This window comes from Ceratotherium simum, chromosome 26 (genome assembly GCF_057802395.1).
Source record: "Ceratotherium simum simum isolate JZ-2026a chromosome 26, ASM5780239v1, whole genome shotgun sequence".
Taxonomy (NCBI): Eukaryota; Metazoa; Chordata; class Mammalia; order Perissodactyla; family Rhinocerotidae; genus Ceratotherium; species Ceratotherium simum.
In genome coordinates this window covers 16,041,882-16,061,814 of record NC_141925.1, presented here as the reverse complement: position 1 = coordinate 16,061,814, position 19,933 = coordinate 16,041,882, and the positions used below count along the sequence as shown (strand labels likewise).

General features: G+C 48.4%; 1 protein-coding gene across 2 annotated transcripts in view; it reads left to right on the top strand.

Moving 5' to 3' along the window:
* The first annotated feature begins 240 nt into the window (after nucleotides 1-240).
* The window catches only part of GPR139 (G protein-coupled receptor 139), a 52,253-nt gene continuing 32,560 nt past the window's right edge, over nucleotides 241-19,933 (top strand). The window contains exon 1 of one of the 2 annotated variants that reach the window (XM_004441816.2): nucleotides 241-672. In XM_004441816.2, the coding sequence (XP_004441873.1) occupies nucleotides 549-672 (124 nt within the window). In that variant the 5' untranslated portion in view covers nucleotides 241-548. The remainder of the gene's footprint in view (nucleotides 673-19,933) is intronic. The other variant, XR_015556439.1, reaches the window with a different exon arrangement.

Sequence of the window (19,933 nt, the reverse complement as noted above, 5' to 3'; positions counted from 1 at the left end):
GAGGAGTACGGAGCCGCTGCGGGAGAAGCAGGTCCCACCCACACCACGCCCCTCCCGCGGCGCGGGGTGGAGGTCTGGGGTAGCCTGTTCCCACCGCGGTCTTCCTCTGGGGTTCCCAGGTCTAACTCCTTCTCTCTCCCGAAACTGGAGCGGAGAGAGGCAGCTGGAACCCCCTCCTCCCGTGCAGCTCACCCCCCGCGTCCAGGCCGTTGCTGATTGGCTGCGGGGAGCGGCGTCCCAGCCCCCCGGCTCTGAGGCGGGAGCCGAGCGGGTCCGAGGTGGGAGGCGCACAAACCGGCTCCGGGAGCCCCTCCCGAGTCCCCGCGCCCCGCGCCCCGCGCCCCGCGCCCTGCGGGAGGGCTGAGCCGCGACTCCAGGCGGGCAGGTGCGGAGGGAGCAGAGCGGACCACGGCCAAGGGTGGAAGCAAGTCCTGCGGGGAGAGAGGCGCTGCTGCTCCAGCTGCCTCGGCCGCCGCCACCATCGAGCCGGCGTCCAGAGCCGGGCTGGCAGGCCGGGCGCGGAGACGAGGGGAGCGAGGGGCGCGCTCATGGAGCACACGCACGCCCACCTCGTAGCCAACAGCTCTCTGTCCTGGTCCCCCGGCTCGGCCTGCGGCTTGGGCTTGGTGCCCGTGGTCTACTACAGCCTCTTGCTGTGCCTCGGTTTACCAGGTGAGGGGCGTGGGGGAGAGGGAGGGCAGCCAGCAGCGCCAAGCGCGGAGTGACCCTGCCCAGAACCCCCTAGGCCTATCCACCTTCTCCGTGCGATCCCTGGCGCCCCTTCTGAAAAAGTTTACGCCTTAAGGGCAACTGCCGACATTTCCAGAATGGGGGAAAAGGAAGTTGTTGTGGCCTGGCGGGGACTGTGCGTGTGTGTTTCACGGGTGTGTGTGCACGGCAGGCGATGGGCAGGGTGTGAGTGTGGGTTGGGGTGACTGTGCGCGTGGATTCGAGTGTGCTGGTGTGTATCTGTGTGCGCGTCTGAAAGGATCGGCGTCCGTGAGGGCTGTGTGTGTGACTTGACTGCACGTCCGGACAGATGGCTTCACGGGGGCTTCGCTTCTCCCGTCGCCCCCCACGTCTGCCCCAGCTCTGGGACACCTCTGCCTCTCTGCCCCGCCGCGTGCCCCGCCTGACCCCACATGAAGCCGGACACCCTGATGCTGGGCACTCTCTTGTTCGGGGGGCGCTGGGATGGAGTAAGGGATGAGCCCCCTCTGCTGCCTGAGCGAGGAGCGGGTCTCCAGGCTGGCTGACAAGAGTCGGGGGTGGCTCCGGGACCATGCCCTGGCCAGGCAAGGATGCAGAGACACAAGCGGGCTGCTGAGGCCGCCACTTGAGGGGGTCACAGTCTCCTTGAGGACACGCCTCGCCCCCTGGCTTTGCCTCCCGGTCCACCCACCCTGGGAAGCTCATGGCTCTTGCAGATGTCTGGCTGGTGCCACATCTTAACGTCCTCTCCAAAGTGTGGCTGAGACTTGTGGTGAATTCCTGAAGAGACCTGAGCTGCTGGGGTCGGTGGGGGGGTGCTTGCCGTTTGCGAGAGAGGGGGAGGGGTTTCCCGGGGCTGCAGCTTGAGATGGCCCCTTCTTTCAGACAGTCCCTGAGACGGTCTTTGTGGCAGAAAGATTCCTAAAGATCACTTGCAGGCAGACGGGAGAGAGGGACAGAATGGAACAGAGAGAAAAAAAATCCAATGTACAGCCTAGAACCGTAGCATCATCTACCCCGTCATTTTCAGCATTCTGGGATCCTGGGAACTCGGGAGCTGGATTTCTGAGAGCCTTGTGGAGATTTCCTTTCCAAAACATTCAACTTGGTAGCCAGGGCTCCTGATGAGGTTGTTTAAATAAATCCCCCCTCCCAAATTTGGCAAGTAGGAGAAAGCTTAAGTTTACTAATGCTGAGCCTCTCCCCAAGCGAGTGATGAGGGTTTTATTACTAACTAATCGCCCGGCTGCCCTGGGAGAGATGGTCGGCCTCTGATTCGCCCTGCTGAAGCAGCAGCACGTGTCCTGTAATTACCTTGAGCTGGAATTGGTTTCGGTCCAGTTCCCACCTTCCCCCATCCGCCCTCCGGAGCCTCTCCAGGAGCTCTCTTTTGGGGAGTGAGTTTTTGAGAAGGCTGGTTATTGGTGACACTTGCTGAACTGGAGAAGTGACAGGCCCCTTGTTCCCTTCAGCCCTCACATCAGAATGTATCTGACCCCCGCCCCTTCACCCTTCCATCTCCTCTGCTGACCGGAGTAGCCACTCTGTCAGGCTTTTCTTCTAAAAAGCCCTTAAGGGACAGAGACATGAAGACAGGGGGAGGCTCCAAGGGTCCAGAGCAGGGACGTGAGGATGGGGAGAATGACGGAGAGCTCAGACTTTCAAACCCTTGAGGTGGAAGTCAAGGTTCCTCACACCTTCACAGCCTAACTCCTCTGCCAGCGAGGGCCTTCCAGATCCACAGCATTGGCATCTACTGTATGCCAGGCTCGGTGCTGGGCACAGGCTCTTCAAGGCTGTGTTCACACACTCAACTAAGAGTTATGACCACCTACTGTGTGCCAAGAGGTGCCAAAGGGACTCAGAGACCCCTACGGTGCAGTCCCTGAGTTCCAGGAGCTCACAAGAGGAAGCTAATGATTCTAGAGGCAGCAATGGATGCAGAAGGACCAAGCCTTCCGGAGAAGAGTGATTGGAGAGGCTAGGCTTGTACGAAGGCTGATAGCAGTTTTGTTCATGGTGTGCAAGGTGGTTCAAAGGTGAAATCTTAAGTCATTCTCTTACAACCATAAGCGCAGGCCAGTATGTCTTGGTGATTAAGAATGCGGACTGTAGAATGAGGCAGAGCTGGGTGTTCATGTGTGGGCCTTTTGTGTCTCTGTGCCTCAGTTTCCACATCTGGAAAGTGGGCATCATGAGAGTAGCACCCCCTGGGATTGTGCAGAGAAGCAAGGGTGCTGACGGAGATGATGGTACTGGAGCAGTCTCTGCTTACTGCCTGAACCCCCGCACACTGATGGCCGCTGTGCTGCTGCAGTTGTGGTTATCAAGAAGCTGGTTTGGTTGTAAGAAGGAGGGGGCTGCACAGCCCCACCAGTGAGCCAGAGAAGGGACTGGGGGCACAGTTACTCCTCTTCCAGAGCTCTGTACCATCTTGCCCTCCCTGCCCCACCCCCAGCTGCCAGCAATTAGCAAACCCTCATTACCTGCCTCTGACTGGGAGGCCAGCTACACTGGGTGTGAGGTAACAGACCGCAGGGCTTGGTAGCATTGTTGAAAACAGATTTTAATTGAATCACTTTTCCTGGCAGTGGACTCACCCCAGTCCCAGATTCTCACCGTGGTGGTTGGAGACGTGGGTGGGAACTGAGGGATGGATGGGGAGTGGCTGAGCTTTTGGCAATGGGGGAGCCAGTTACTAGGAGAAAGCAAGGATTCTCTGACCACCTTCGATCTGTAGATTGAAAGGAAGAGCTTGGGAAGGGCCACGTGGTCCAGTGTCCTGCCTCCTGGAATTGCCCCAGACTGTCTAATTCAACTGGTCTGGTGTGGAACCCAGGGGGTGATAATGTGAAGTATGGGCAGAGCCCTGCCACTTAAGAATTCTTAGCCTCTCTGTACCACAATTTTCCCCATCTGTAAGGTGGGGGTAACACTAGCACCTACTACCCACACAGGCAGTGTATATGAAATAAAATAATTATGTAAAAATGGCTTAGCACAGTGCCTGGATGAGGAAAGCACTTATTACTCAGTGCCTCCTCCACAGTGGATCTTTTTCTATATTAAACGTTTATATCATTGCACTTACTCCCGACTACATCCCTGTGACCTGTACATGGCCCTGAACCCATTTTACAGACAAGCAAACTGAGATTCAGAGAAGTGGAGCATCTTGTTTATAGTCACACAGTCAAACCAGCACGCAAATACCTGCTCTTTCCATTGCATCACGGTGCCTTCGTTACTGCCAGAAATTTCTTTTAACTAACCTCAGTCCTTCATGCTGTGTGCTCAGTGGAGAAAATTGGTGTCCCAGCTATTCCTAAAACTCCATCTCTTTCCTCCTCCTATTGAAGTCAGCAAGATGTTTCTAACTTCTAGAAACACATACAATAAGCCATCAGAGCCAACAAGATAGAGTTGGGGACACTGATTGGGCTAGCTGGGACAAGACAGTGCAAAGCGGAACGCAGTGCAGGAGAAAAATATGCTCCTGAGATGCCTGGGGGAAGAAGCGGGAGGGAGGGCAGGTGAGCCCACCTGATAAGGAAGGAGCAGCACGAAGTTAAACCGAGATTTGAAAGATATTTTTAAAATTTTACCTTCTCAAAGGCACCACAGATGGCAAGGGAGACAAGGTGAGGTTGACAACAGTCTGAAACTGCTCGCCACGCAGCGTTTCTGTAACTGCCAAGTGAGGGTGGTAATACCCGCCTCTGAGGGTTGGTGCAAGATGGAGGGGGATGACGAGTCTGCAGCCTGGCAGGTAGTGAGTGCTTTGACACGGGTCGTTGTTAACCAGAGGTGGAAAAATAGTGACCTGTAAGCTGGGCTGAGCCCTCGAGGTATGTTTTCTTTTGCCTGTAAACATCTTCAGACAAAATGTAGTAAACAGATTAAAAGCACAAAGTCTGGAACTGGACCTCTGGGGTTTGAGTCTTGGCTTTGTTACTTATAAGCTGTGTGACCTTAGGCAGGTGACTTTACTCTGTGCCTCAGTTTCCCCATCTGTAAAGTGGGCCTGATGATAATAATACATAATAGTACGTACTTCATAGGGTTGCTGGGAGGATTCAATGTGTACAGCACTTAACACAAGGACTGGCACACAGTAAGCACTCTATAAGTCATTTCTTTCATCATTTAAAAATTAGGAAAATCATGGAAAAATTCCCAGCTTGATTTATGACACCAGCTTTACCCTAATATCAAAACCAGACAAAGAAATTATAAGAATACTACTGACCAATAGTCCTCATGAACATAGACACAAAAATCCTCAACAAAATATTAGCAAATCTAATCCAGGAATGTATAAGAAGGATAATACATCAAGACTAAGTTGGGTTTATCCCAGGGATGCAAGGCTGGTTCAATATTTGAAAATCATTCAGTGTGATTCACCATATTAAAAAACTAAAAAGGGGGGCCAGCCCAGTGGCACAAGCGGTTAAGTGCGTGTGCTCCGCTGCGGTGGCCCGGGGTTCGCCAGTTCACATCCCGGCTGCGCACCGACACACTGCTTGTCAAGCCATGCTGTGGCGGCATCCCCTATAAAGTAGAGGAAGATGGGCATGGATGTTAGCCCAGGGCCAGTCTTCCTCAGCAAAAAGAGGAGGATTGGCAGATGTTAGCTCAGGGCCGATCCTCCTCATAAATAAATAAATAAATAAATAAATAAATAAATAAATAAATAAATAAATAAAAAGGGAAATCCATATGATCATCTCAATAGATGCAGAAAAAGTATTTGACAAAATTCAACATCCATTCATGATAAAACTTTTCAAACTAGGAACAGAGAGAGAGAACTTCCTCAACCTGATAAAGGACATCTTTAAATAACCTACAGCTAACATCACATTTAATGATGAAAGATGGAACGCTTTCTCCCTAACATCTGGAACAAGGCAAGATGTCTGCTCTCACCACTTCTATTCAACATCATACTGGAAGTTCTAGCCAGTGCAATAAGACAAGAAAAAGAAATAAAAGGTATACAAGAAAGATAAAAAGAAATTGTTTATATTCACAGATGATATAATTGGCTTCATAGAAAATCATAAAGACCCAATAAACAAAAGCTCCTAAGAACTAATAAGTGAGTACAGCGTACTTGCAGGACACACTGTTAATATGCAAAAACCTACTATATTTCTATATATTAGCAATGAACAATTTGAAATTAAAAATTGGGATTTTTTTTTAAATAGATTTCCAAGTTCCCTTCAAAAACCAGAAGAACTGACGTTAGGTTAATATTCCCAGAAGGCAGCAAATGGCTGGATCTGAGGAATAGGCTGCTTTTCCTACACAGCTAGTTTTATGTGTGTGTGTATGTTTGTGTATTAAATAGGTAATGATATTCATATTATTCAAAAACCTAAAAATATCAATAGGCACACATTGCAAAGTCTCCCTCCCACTCCTTTCTCCTGTTTGCCAATTCCCAAATCCACTCCATCATCATCACCACCACCACACAGGTAGCCAGCTTATTAGTGTCTTAGTTTCTTATTTATTTTTTCGAGGTTTTTTAGTGTATATGCAAGCAAATATGAATAGAGCATTTAAACTCTCCCATTTTTTACTGTCCCCAAAATGAGCACATCATACACACTGTCCCACATCTTACTCTTTTTCACTTAATATATTAATCATCCATAACAGTATAGGTGAAGCTTTTTCATCCTTTTATGAAGCTGCATAGTATTCCATTGTATATTTGTACCATAATTTACAGTCATGAGTTGCTTAACAACAGGGATACATTCTGAGAAATGTCTCAGGCAATTTCGTCATTGTGCGAACATTGTAGAGTGTACTTACACAGACCTAGATCATATAGCCTACTACACACCTAGGCTATATGGTACTAATCTTATGGGACCACCATCGTATATACAGTCCATCATTGACTGAAACATCGTTGTGCAGCCCATGACTGTATTTAATGGCTGCCCCTTTCAAAAGCACGTGTGCACTCCAACTTGAAACAGTTCCTACATGCTGCACCTAATTCTCCTCTGTAACCTCTCTGGCCCCTCTTTACGCACATTTGGCCTTAGGATCCCCGTTATAACAGTGGGAGAAAGAGCACTGCATGAGGAGTCCTAGATTCCAGGCTTGGCTCTGGCAGTAACTCACTGTGTGTGTCTGTCAAAGGCCCAGTAGAGCCAGACTCTGCTCTTGTGGCTCAGTTGGAGACATGGCCCTGGATGGGACACAAGCACGGACCAATGAAGTAGCTATGCTGGAGGTTGCCTGGGCTGGCCTTGGGCTGGGGTCCAGAACAATAGCTTTGTCGTCCTTTCCCCTGTGCAGCTTCTGTAATGATCCCATATGTCAGTTCTGCTTGATGAGGTTGAGTGAAAAGTGTATTGTATTGGAACTGAACGGACATGGACTTGAATCCTGTATCTTACCCTTGTTCGCTGTGTCACCACGGGGGTAGGGCTCCATCTCTCTGAGCCCCAGTTTTCATTTGCAAGAAAATGGGCAATCAATTTCAGCATTTAAGCAAGTGGTCTCTGATGTCAGACTCCCCGGGTTTGAATCCTGTGACACTGGGCAAATTTCTCACCCTCTCCGAGCCTCAGCATCCTCAGCCATGAGATGGGATCATAATAATACCCATCTCATAGGGTTGTTTTGAGGATTAAATGAGATTGTAAACATGCTTAGCACCATTCTTGGCACGTGTTTGCTCTCCTATAGAGTAAGATTTCAGTGAATGTGATTAACCTCCTGTGCCCTGCATTGTTGTTGTGGCAATATGAAATAAAAAGGCTTCTCCCAGTCCCTCACACGTTGTAGGAGCTCAATAAATAGTAGCTCGCATCGTTCTTATTGTCTAACGTGTCCACATGTTGGGGCCTTGTAATCCTTGGGAGCTACACCCTGCTTTACACATAGGTCTTTTCATAAATGCAAAATCCCACTCAGGGTGCCCCCTCTAGAAATGAAACCCCACGCCCTGGCAAACTAGGAGAGAATGATCCAATAGATTAAGCAATCAATTCCATCATAAGCCTAGAGAATTTAGACCCCTAAGAGAGTTGCCGGTGGTTCTTTGAAACCTGCAAAAATAATATCAGTCCAGAACGTGAAATGGTCTTTAGCTGAAGCTGGCAGAGACTGAAAAGCACTCGCAGCCACACCACCCTGCATGCTGCAGCCAGGATCATGAACGGGAGGCGGGCAGGGAGCCGAACACAGACACTGCCACTGAACCTCCCTGTGGATCTGAAGTGTATGGACGATGCTGATAGAGGATACCTGCCCTTCAGAGGGCACCAGGAAATGCTGGCGGCAGGGGAGGGCAGGTGTCTTAAATTCAAATACCTGCAAGGGGCAGTCAGAGAGTATAAATGAGCAGAGTGGCCCAGTTTTAAGAAATGCTTCACTTACCCAAAGAATCATGCTTCCCTGCTGTTTTTCTGAAAACATGTGGCTCTTTTGGTCTCCTTTTCCCTCAGTGGTAGAGACATATGGACCAAAAACACTGCACATTCCCCTTAATGATTGCTAGCCCTTATGTAGCACTTACTACGTGCTAGAGATTCTTTAAAGCACTTTACATGCATTAACTCATTCAGTTCTCATGATGACCCTTTGAGGCATGTGTAACTATTCTGCCCACTTTTCAGATGAGAACATTGAGACACTTACCCAAGGTCTCACAGCTAGAAAATGACGGAGCAATATTCGGTACTGCTGTCCAGCTTTATTATAAGAAAATGGCGGCACACCCAATGACAGCTGACAACTGATACTCTGGGTCAAGAGGCGGGGGTGACAGACAATATGGAGGAGTCGAGACTGGGGGAGTTAGAAAGTGCCGCCACCACTCAGCTTTCCAGCCAATGGTCCAATGTTGCCAAATTGTTCCAAAAAAATCTAGAAATCCAGATTTTTATATGAAATGTCCCAATGTTTCAGTTGGGACTAATTCAGTTTTGAATTAGTTGGCAACTAATTCAAAAATTTAAAAAACACTGTGCAAGCCAGTATTGTGTGAGCCAAATCAAACGTGTCTGTAGGCTTAATACGGCCCACCAGACTGCCAAATCACAAACTCCAGAGTAGGTAAAGCTTCAAGAAGCACCAAGAAACACCAAGGGGGTCACAGTGGGTGGAGAATAAAAACAGAAGCTAGAGGGAGGAGCAAGAAAGAATCGAGATGGAGACCCAAAGAAATATGTGGCTTAACAGGAAAAGCATGCCAACTCAGGAAACCAGGGATTTGGCATAAACTGGAAGGAAAAGCTCCAAGAAATACCACAAATTGCATGTTGACAATGTCTTGGAACACAAATCTACCATTTTTTGGAGTGGGAAGAGCCCTTAGAACCTGACAGCATGGTGAGTTAGGATGTGGGCTCAGTGGTCCCCAGACCTGGATTCAGATTCCAGCCTTGTGGCTTCCTATTGGTGGGGCTCTGGCAAGGTGCTCGAACCTCTCTGAGCCTCAGTGTTCCTCTCTGCAGAATGGGTATAACAGTGCCTTTTCATAGGGTTCATGGTGTGAGTGAAATAAGACAATTTGTGGCTAGCACCGGGAGCAGAGCCTGCCACTCCATGGCTGCTGTTTTTGGGGGGCTTTTTGGGTGAGGAAGAGTCGCCCTGAGCTAACATCTGTTGCTGATCTTCCTCTTTTTTTTTTTTTTGCTTGAGGAAGATTGGCTCTGAGCTAACATCTGTGCCAGTCTTCCTCTATTTTGTACGTGGGTCGCTGCCACAGCATGGCTTGAGGAGTAGTGTAGGTCCGCGACTGGAATCCAAACCCGTGAACCCAGGCCACCAAAGTGGAACTGATCTTCACCGCTATGCCATGGGGCAGTCCCAATGGCTGCTGGTTTTTGATGAGTCCAAACACCCTCATTTTACAAAATGAGGAGACTGCAACCTTACCCAAGGTCACTGAGCTGGGAATGGCAGAGTCTGAAACAGAACTTAGATTCTCTGTCTTAGTTTGCTTTTCACAAAAAATCACACTGCTGGTGGTCTCTTAAGAGGAAGCAAAGTAATAGGAGTAAAGGAGAAAGAGGCTGTGGGATATTAGGGCTCAAAGTGACCACCTAGATTTTTGGGGATTTTTGTTGTTCTTGTTTCATGTAGGATTGTTTTAGGTGGCACAAGACTGCAGCATTACATCCCTTCTCAGTTTTCTTAATCCTTCTGATTCCATCAAAGGGAAAGTCTCAGTCTGATGCTAGTGTATCTTTTAACACCTTTTAATATGTGCTAAATCTCCCTTTTTAACAGACAGAGCAGGCCCAGGGCTCAGCACCTTGGCAGGCAGCAATATCTAACTAGAATTCAGTGTCACTCTTGTATTGTCATTGTATTTGTTTTTAAGCCTACCTTCTATTTACAACAGGGAGGCAGGTTTGTGATCCAGAGTTGATATATATCCATGCTGTCCAGTATAGTAACCACCAGCCACACATGGCTATTGAGCACTTGACATTTAGTGCAACTGCAGAACTGAATTTTTTATTTCATTTCATTTCGATTAATTTACAATTAAAATCTGATACTTGATTCAGTTATCGGAATTAACTGTATACTTGGAACAACTTGGGTACATGAATCTACTCTTTCAACTGTACATTTTATGACATCTAAACAGAGATCAAGGATTTCCAGTGAAAATTTAGCATCCATAGAGAGATGTGTTGGAAGTGTAGAATACACACCAGATTTTGGGTATTTCGTATGCAAAAAAAGTTAAATATCTCACTCATAATTTATATTGATTATATTTTGGATAAACATGGTTAAATAAAATATATTGTTAAAATTAATTTCACCCATTTCTTTTTTTTTTTCAATGTGGCTGCTAGAAAAATTGAGATTGCATATGTGGCTCACGTTACATTTATATTGGACAGCAGTATTATATAACATATAAATTCAAGGAAAAAAGGCAAATCATTTTAAAACAAGAAGTTAAGTAAATAATAGTACAGGGGATGCAAGAATATGGCAAAAATCTTAACATTGGTGGGCCAATCACTAAAATCTGGGGAACACTGATCTAATACAATGCTCTTAATGAAGAAACTGAGACCCAGAGAGGGCAAGGAAGTTCCCCAAGGTTACACAGCCAATTAGGGGTGACCTTGACCCCAAATCTTTGGGATTCCAAATTGAGCGTGCTTTGGCCATCACAGCAGGGATAACCCTGCCACCTCCTCCCCCACCAAGGGAAATGTAAGGAAGATTGTGTCAGGACATTGGAAGGACATGGCTACTTTGGATCCCAGTGGGATTGAAAGGGAGGGAACGTCAATGTATGGACAACTCAGGATCTTTACTTTTCTATAAAATGGAAACAGAATGACTTGGGCCTCCTTTGAGTAAAGGTCATGACCAGCTGAACTACACTGAGAGGACACTAGGACTTTTAACCCAAATGTGTGTTTTCATTTTGCCCCATGGCAAGGAAGGATGAGACAAGAAACCAGAGAGCATAATTAGACAACTGTATCTGCATTCATTGATTCACTTATTCACCCATCCATCCATCCAACCATCCACCCACCCATTCATCCATCCATCCATCCGTCCATCTATCCATCCATCCATCCACCCATCCACCCACCCATTCATCCACCCATCCACCCACCCATTCATCCATCCATCCATCCGTCCATCTATCCACCCATCCATCCACCCATCCACCCACCCATTCATCCACCCATCCACCCACCCATTCATCCATCCATCCATCCGTCCATCTATCCATCCATCCATCCACCCATCCACCCACCCATTCATCCATCCATCCATCCGTCCATCTATCCATCCATCCATCCATCCATCCATCCACCCATCCACCCACCCATTCATCCACCCATCCACCCACCCATTCATCCATCCATCCATCCGTCCATCTATCCATCCATCCATCCACCCATCCACCCACCCATTCATCCACCCATCCACCCACCCATTCATCCATCCATCCATCCGTCCATCTATCCATCCATCCATCCACCCATCCACCCACCCATTCATCCATCCATCCATCCGTCCATCTATCCATCCATCCATCCACCCATCCACCCACCCATTCATCCACCCCTCCACCCACCCATTCATCCATCCATCCATCCGTCCATCTATCCATCCATCCATCCGTCCATCTATCCATCCATCCATCCACCCATCCACCCACCCATTCATCCACCCATCCATCCACCCATCCACCCACCCATTCATCCATCCATCCATCCGTCCGTCTATCCATCCATGTGCCCAGCATTGCCAGGCACCAGGCACTGTGCTAGGCACATGGCAAGCTATGAAAGACCCACACCCTGCCTTTGTGCTCACACACACACACACACACACGGAGAAGACCGGCATGATCAGAAACCTGACTAAAAGTCAACAATTACTTGTGACAAGATCATGAAGGAGAGGCACACGGCGATAGGAGAGCTTTCCGTGGGGGGAATTGCCCAGATGGGGAGGCCAGGGAAGGCTCCCTCACGAGGAACAGCTGAAACCTGAAGGCTGAGGAAGGGACGAATGGAGGGAAGAGGGCAAAGGGAGCAGGCAGGGCAATGACCCTGAGGCAGGAGGGGACCGGTGCCTGCGTCTCGGGACAGAAAGAGGACCAGAGTCTGCAGCGCCAAAGGGTGGGGTGGGGGTGGCGGGAGAACATGGCGTGAGGAGCAAGCAGAGGGAAACAGGAAGCCAGGGCTTGATAAAAACCACGCAAACTGACCGAGTTGGGACAACACATAATACAGTGTGAGGACGGAGGCATCCACCAGCGACGTTCTTTCCCCGGTCATTTGCCAGAATGTGTGGCAGTCAGTAGACCTGGGGGAATTGGTTTTCTGCCACAGACATTTCTTACCTTTTTCAGCTAAGTGCAAAGCAAACTATCAGCCACATCACTTCAACTTAGGGACTCTACGCAGACACACAGAGATGCACACACACAGAGACACACACACACAAACACACACGCGCTCTGCAGTCAAAGGTACAGAATGGCCTGGTGATTCTGTTCTGGCCGCAGCCCTTTGCTCTTGGCATTCCTGGCCTCACCACCACGGGTCAGCTCCACAGAGCTGCTGACAAGAACCATCATCTGCCTCTTGAAGGAAAGCAGCGGCTTCCCTGGGAGGTGGTAGAAGGGAGCAGGATTGGAGAGAGAAGTCTGGAGGGGCCGGCGCCGTGAGGAGGGCGGGGGTGGGCATTCCTTAAAGGAATGACAGGTCCACGCTCTTGACCCTCACAGGGCCTGGTTCCCACATCATGTCTGCCTAGGGAACCTTCCAGGACACCACTTCTCCTGCCTGGAGGGCATCAGGGAAGTCACAATGCTTTATGAATGAGGCACACCTGGGTTCGAGTCCCAGTGCTGCGGCTTTGCTAGTTGTGAGGTCTTGAGCGGGTGATTTCTTCTTCAGGCCTCAGCTTCCTCAGCTGGGAATGGGGTGATAACTTTATGCACTTTGCACATAGATACGGAGCCCCTTTCATGTGTCGGGCACCCTTGTAGGCACTGGGGGAAAAGCAAAGAAGAAGGCAAAGAGGTTCCTGCCCAGACACGCATTCAACGTGGGAGATGAGCAGTAAACAAGGAAACAAATGCACAAACACCACCATGTTCCATCCCGATGCATGGTGTCCAGATAACAGAACACAGTAAGGCGACAGGGAGCCACATGAGACAGGGTGGTCAGGAAAGGCTTCTCTGAAGCACCGATGCCTGAGCCGAGACTGGAATAGTGAGAAGGAGCGGCCACAGGAAGCGCAGGGGAAGGGCATGCCAGCAGAGGGACCGGCGAGGGTCAAAGCCGGGAGGTGGGAAGGAGCTGGCACAAAGCAGACCAGTGTGACTGGAATACAGGAGCAAGAGGGAGCAGCAGGAGAGGAGGGGAGAGGCAGGCAGGGGCTGGAGCGTGTGCGCCCCTTGGTCCACCGTGAGGAATCTGGGGTTTACTCTGAGTGTTGCAAAAAGACAGGAGCCTTTCAGGCAGGTGACATGGTCTAATTTGAGTCTTCCAAAGGTCTCTCTGGCTGCTGTGAAGGAGTAGATGGAAGGTGGTGAGAGGGGAGCAGCGAGAAGAGCGAGGAGGCGGCTGCAGGTGCAGGAGCCCGGGCTCTGGCAGAAGAGAGCAAGGGATACCTGTAGAGTGCCCACACAGTGCCGGCACACAGTGGGAGTGTGGGCCAAGGGTCAGGCTCACAGCCTCTGCGTCCTGCTCCTGCCCGTCCACCATCACCTCAGTCTCCAAGTAAAACAGAGAGGCCAAGAGAAGTGCGCAAACCAATGAAGTCCTCAAACACCAAGGCCGTCTGTGCCCGGCTCCCCGGGCCCCGGGAAAGCGGCTGCGGCACAACGGGGCACTCTCATCTTGCTGGTGGCAGCGGGCAGGTCCTCTAATGACCCCGCTGTCGGTTGCAGGAGTCCTGAACAGAGAGAAGGCAAGTGCCCGGACAAGAAGAAAAGGGGCACCTTCAGCCCTGTCATTTGACAAATGAACGGGACTGAGTTCCGGCCAGTGTGGCGGAGGGACATTGTCACCGTGACTGCTGTCAGGCCTGATGCCCCCAAGATTGAGGTGGGGACTCCCAGGACATCTTGAGAATTGGCAGAGAGAGCTGGTGGAAGAGGAAAGAAAAGGCTGGTTGCCTCTTGGATCTTCTCAGAATAGACCTTGTGGCCAGAAGAGGATGGCTCTGGGGAATAAGGGGACTTTTTTTGCTTAATCACTGTCAGCACTAAACGCCTCCCTCAAAATGCTGGTCAGATGCCTGCTAGTTAACATCCTTCTCAATCACCCTCATTTAACTTCCCCAAGAGGCCTGCACTGGGGGCCAGAGCCAGCCAACAGCCACTGGAAACTCAGACCCTTCAGAATGTGAGAGAAGCCTGTTGAAGGTTTTCTTTAAAAGCAGCACCTTCCCTATTAACATTCAGAGGCGAACTCATAAAAATTCAGACTATTGAGGAATTTTGAAGTCTGGCAAAACCGAGCTCTCCCTGGCTGTGACCAAGTGCCTAGAACCACATAGCCACAGCCTCCTTTAGATGGAGCTGCTGCTATGCAGTTAACCCCGTCCCCACCTCTCCCTACTGTGTCCTCAACACAGAGATTTTCTTCTTATACCTGGCCTGCTTCTCTCACTTATGTTCCCTGCCTTGCCCTGTAGGATTTTGAATTTACTGTGCTAATGCCCTTCTCAAATTTGACTATGTATACACACACACACACACAGACCCCATATCCATTTACACCTTCACACTTTTGGCCTCATCTCCTCTTTCCAACTACTCCAAATGCTTTTCTGCAAGAAGAGAAGTTGGTAAGACCTGGATTTGAGATCCTCTGGACTTTCTAGCGGTGTGTAGTTAACTTCTCTGAAAGTCTATTTCCAGATCTGTAGAATGAGGATGAGCGTGCCCCCTTTGTTGAGGGGAACACAGGAGACACCGCACATGAGGCGCCTGGCACATAGCAGGTGCTTAACAAAGAGAAGGGTTTTTCCTTAAGACTGACCAGGATTTCCTATGAGATCCCCACCCGCGCTCTCCAGGCTGCATGAAGGACGAGGCTCCATTTCACGAGGCCCTGCTTTGTGCTAGGGCTTGTAGGGTATAGCGAGGAGGGGAAAGACAAAGATGAACATGAAATGGTCCCTGCCCTTAAAGAACTCACACTCCAGTTAGGTAGAAAGGAAAATAGATAATCGTAAAACAGTGTGACACATTCTATAACAGGGGTGAGGGTGAGGCATTTAAATTCCTGTGGGGACTCAAACTTATCGCTGCCTGGGAACATCAAAAAGATGCTGAGTTAGGCTATGAGCCCTTGACAGTAGGCACAGGGTCAGAGTCCTCTCTTTGACTCCAATACCCTCTCGTGGGCCTTGGCACATGGTAAGGGGCTTGGTAAATGCTGGATGGCTGGAAGGGATGGATAGATGGATGGATGATGGATAGATGGATGGATGATGGATTGACGCATGCATGGATGAACAGATGACCGCCTTGTTAATCCCATAAATGTAATTTCCATACTAACCTGAAAAATTGAAGACAACAGCTTGGATCATAACTATCTTCATCATCACCATCATCATCACCACCACCACCACTACCGTTTATTGAGCATTTACTCTGAGCCTAGCACTAGATCAAACACATTGCTCCGAGTTGCCTCATTTAATCCTCACAGCAATGCCTGTGAGGTGGGACTTCTGTCATCCCCACGTGGCAGATGGGGGAACTGAGACTCTGAGAAGTAAAATGACCTGCCCAAGGTAATTCAGCTACTGAGCAGCAGAGCTGAGATGTGGCAAGCCTGTGCATCACTGCTTGTGTTCTGTGCTTACTGCTGGGCCCGCTGCAGAGACTGGTATTCAAGGCATCAGAAAAGACAAATGCTGAGTCTGAAGACCTCTGTCTTGGTTCACCCTCCCAGCCTGGTCTTTGCAGACATTTTGAGGGACTGTGTCTTCCTTCCTGACTGAGGACTCTTCAGCTGTCTCCACTGCCCTCTCCCCAAGCAGATGGTTTAATTATTTGAAATTATTTTTAAGCAAGGACAGGTAGGTGAATTTCCTCTCCACCCCACACCTAACCTAAAAAATAGAAATCGAGTTGCCTCTTTTTTTAAAAGTAGCATATTGTGATGAAACAATTCCCCTGAAAAATCTGTCATCTTCAAAATCCGTCCAAGGTTTCCATCAGCCATAAGTAGGCTCGATTTCAGTCAAGTGCTCAGGATTCCAAATCCAGTTCATGTCGTGAATGCTTATTGACCACCTATTATGTGTCAGGCTCTATTCCTAACGCTTAAAAAGAGTCATCAATAACAGCCATTAATGTTAATATAGTGCTGGCCAGTATGCAAAGTGAATTAAAATTTACAAAGGGCTTTCTCAGCCATTATGAACCTGAAGCTCGGAGGAGTTGAAAAGCTTTCCCAAGTTACTCTGGGTAGGCAGGGCTAAAACTGAAGCTACATGGTTATACCTCCAACCCAGGGCTCATTGGTCCACTAAACATACAAAGTTGCCAAAGGCAGGAATGATCCCCCAAATGGACCCACCCCTCGGAATCCTGCTGGGACTTTCCATTAATCATTCATTTGCAAATTGTGTGCTAGCTACTTGTGCCCCAAAGACTAGATCTGGGTTCCTGCCCTCAGGGAGGGCACCGTCTAGTTGGAGAGATGAAGTAAATTACATTAATGTGAAGATTGATGTGCCACGTGCTAGACGGAAGCCTGTGTACCATAGGACAAAGAGGAAGGGCATCAACCCCAGTCTGGGGTTGGGGGGCAGTGCTGGGATGGCGTGGGGGCTATAGGGGCAGACGTTTTGCCCCTACTGTTTGGAAGTCACCTTTCTCCTTTCTGACACCTGATATGCAATGTGTGTTCTGACCACGAGTCTGTTTCTTCATCACATACAGAAGAAACTCAAAGGAGTTTCTGAGCATCTCCTTCGCATCAGAACCATTGCCAAGGACTGGGGACGAGAGAGATGAATGAACTTTGCCTGTGCTTTTGAGGCATGTACAGTCCAGTGGGCGAAACAAGTAAATTGAAAATTATTAGGTTGTACCATGCGAAAATGTCAATATTTGGCCACTTTTTACCTTTTAAAATGTCCATTTTATATGTTTCAACCTATTACCCTACAGTGTAATAATTCGCTGTTCTGAAAAAAAGTCAGGATGATGTGGGAGCCCCAAACCTGTGGCCAAATGCTGCATTCGTGCCTCCTCCTCCACCACCACATGCCCCAATTAGAAACTTGGATAGTAAGATTGCTGAAGCCTTGATGGTAAAAACTAAACTGATAATCATTTACCATAATTATAACTAACATTGAGTGCCTACTACCTGTTGGGCACTGTTTCAAGCACTTTCCATGAATTAACTAATTGAATCCTTCTAACCTCATGAAGCAGGTGCTATCATTACCCCATCCTGCAGATGAGGAAACTGAGGCACATGGTAAGTTGTTAAGTGGTTCAAGGTCATGCAGTTAGTGCTACGGCAAAGCCAGGCTTCTGACCCAGACATTGGGAGCTAAAGCCTGTGCTCCCGTCTGCTCAATACTGCTTCCGGTCAGGACAGTTCTCTGGTTCCAAGACCACCCAAGTGCTCTCTTTTCATTGAAGCCATGATCTCTTCCTCTGAAATGGAGATGGAGCTTGAGACACCCACCTTCCTGGAATAGAATTGTAAAGGCTGCCCCTGTTGGAGGCAGAGGGATATCGTCACAAGCCAGGTAGAAAATGTTTTCCCGGAGAGGGAGATGAGGATGAGAATGGGGGTGGCATCTGATTCGCCTGTCAGCCTGGGTTTGAGCCTTAGTTTTTACACTGGTAAAAGCCAGTGCTGACAGGCTGACAGAACAGTTTTGTGGGAGACTTTGGGCACAAGCAGGACTGGCTGGGGACCCAGGAGACCAAGTACAGCCCAGAGTTGGAAAGGAAACCATTCTCCTCTCCTCTGCTGGGAGTGTAGCCCTCTGAGGGTGTGGGCACTTAAGAGTGTTGTGATGGAATCTTCGTCCCACTCCATCTTCTAGTCAATCATTGCTGTTACATTTGGGCTTTGGTCTTCGTGAGGACTCTCTTGCTGGTTCCAATAACATTTCAGCTAATTCTCTTGAGTTCTCTAAGCATACTATTATATTATCTGCAAATAATAATAATTATGCCTTCTTGAATAGTTACACTTCTTATTTTAGTTTCCTACCTTATCATTTTGGCTAAACTGTAGATTTTGGTTCTTTATTAGTAGCGTTAGTATTTAATATTAGTTAAATTAGTTTTACTCATAGTATTTTATGAGAATGAGGAGAATGGATTGAGTTTTTGAGCAAATACAGAAAGACGACTTTGGGAGCCAGAGGGGCAGGGGCCACGGCAGAGCTAAGACGTCCCTGCAGTCACTCAGCTGTAATAGGACGACATCTAGATTCAGATCCTGCACTAAACAAGTATTTATCAAGTGCCTACTATGTGTCAGGTACAGTCTTAGCGACTAAGAATGTGGCCCAAAGCTAGATAGACACAGACCTGCCCTCTCAGAGCTCCCAGTGTCAGGATGACCAAGGAAAAGAGAAAAGACGGCGCATCTAAAAGGTATTTGGATAAAGACTCACCTGGATGTGGTCTTATAAATTGGCAACAAAAAGTTACTGCAAGTCTCAGAACCTGGTAGTGTAGTTGATAATGACCAGGAAATTGATTGAATTTTTATTAGCTTCTGAAATCTATTACAATCTACTCATCTGAAAAAAAGGAGATGAGAGCAATGAAATTAGAATTTTTCACTTATGAATGCTTCTGAGAATGTGGATTCAAGAGAAATTAGCAGATATATTAATTTTCTGCTGTCTCACTCCCGATACCAATCAGGCTACCTCTGAAATATCTCGCGATAATGAACATTTGCCTAACGCTTCCCAGTTTGCAAAGCCGCTTCCTGTGCATTGTCTCCTTCAGTCCCCACAACAACCTTGGAAGTTGGCAAAGAAATTTCACCGAGGTTATCGCACTGGACTCTTGAATTCTCATCCCTCATTTCCCCACGGTCCACACGCCAGCCAAGCCTGTCGTTTTACAGTTCGGCGAACACAGCATGCTTTCACACTTCCTTGAATTTGCACTTGTGGTTCCCTCTGCCAAGAAAGAAGCCCATCCCTGCCTTGTTCAACCAAGAGGTGCCCTATTCATCCTGGGAAACCCTGGGCAGGCAGGGAAAGGCCTTTGTTCCCTGGGGCAGCAAAGAAGATCCAGCACCCTGGAGTAGGGAGCACCCAACAATGGTGCCCACGTCAGAGGTAGACCAGCAGGCCAGTGGGCACAGGTTCTGTCCAGAGCCCATCTGGGTGTCAGTGAAAGCCATGGTCCCAAGGTCACTTAACAAGTGTAGCAGTTGATACTTTGCATTTGGACAGACTCAAGTTCATATCCTGTCTCTGCAACTTACTAGCTATGTAACCTTGGGCAAGTCTCTAAACCTTATCCTAAATTCCCTCCTCTATCGAGAGGATCTACTAATCCCCACCTTTAAAGTGAGGGGAGCGGCTGTGACTATTACATCTAAAATACTTATCTTAGTTTCTAGCATATAATAAGAGATTGCTAGATGGAAGCTATTATTTTTATTATTATGACTACTTCCCTCATGGCAGAAAAAGGTACAGAAACACTTACCATCAT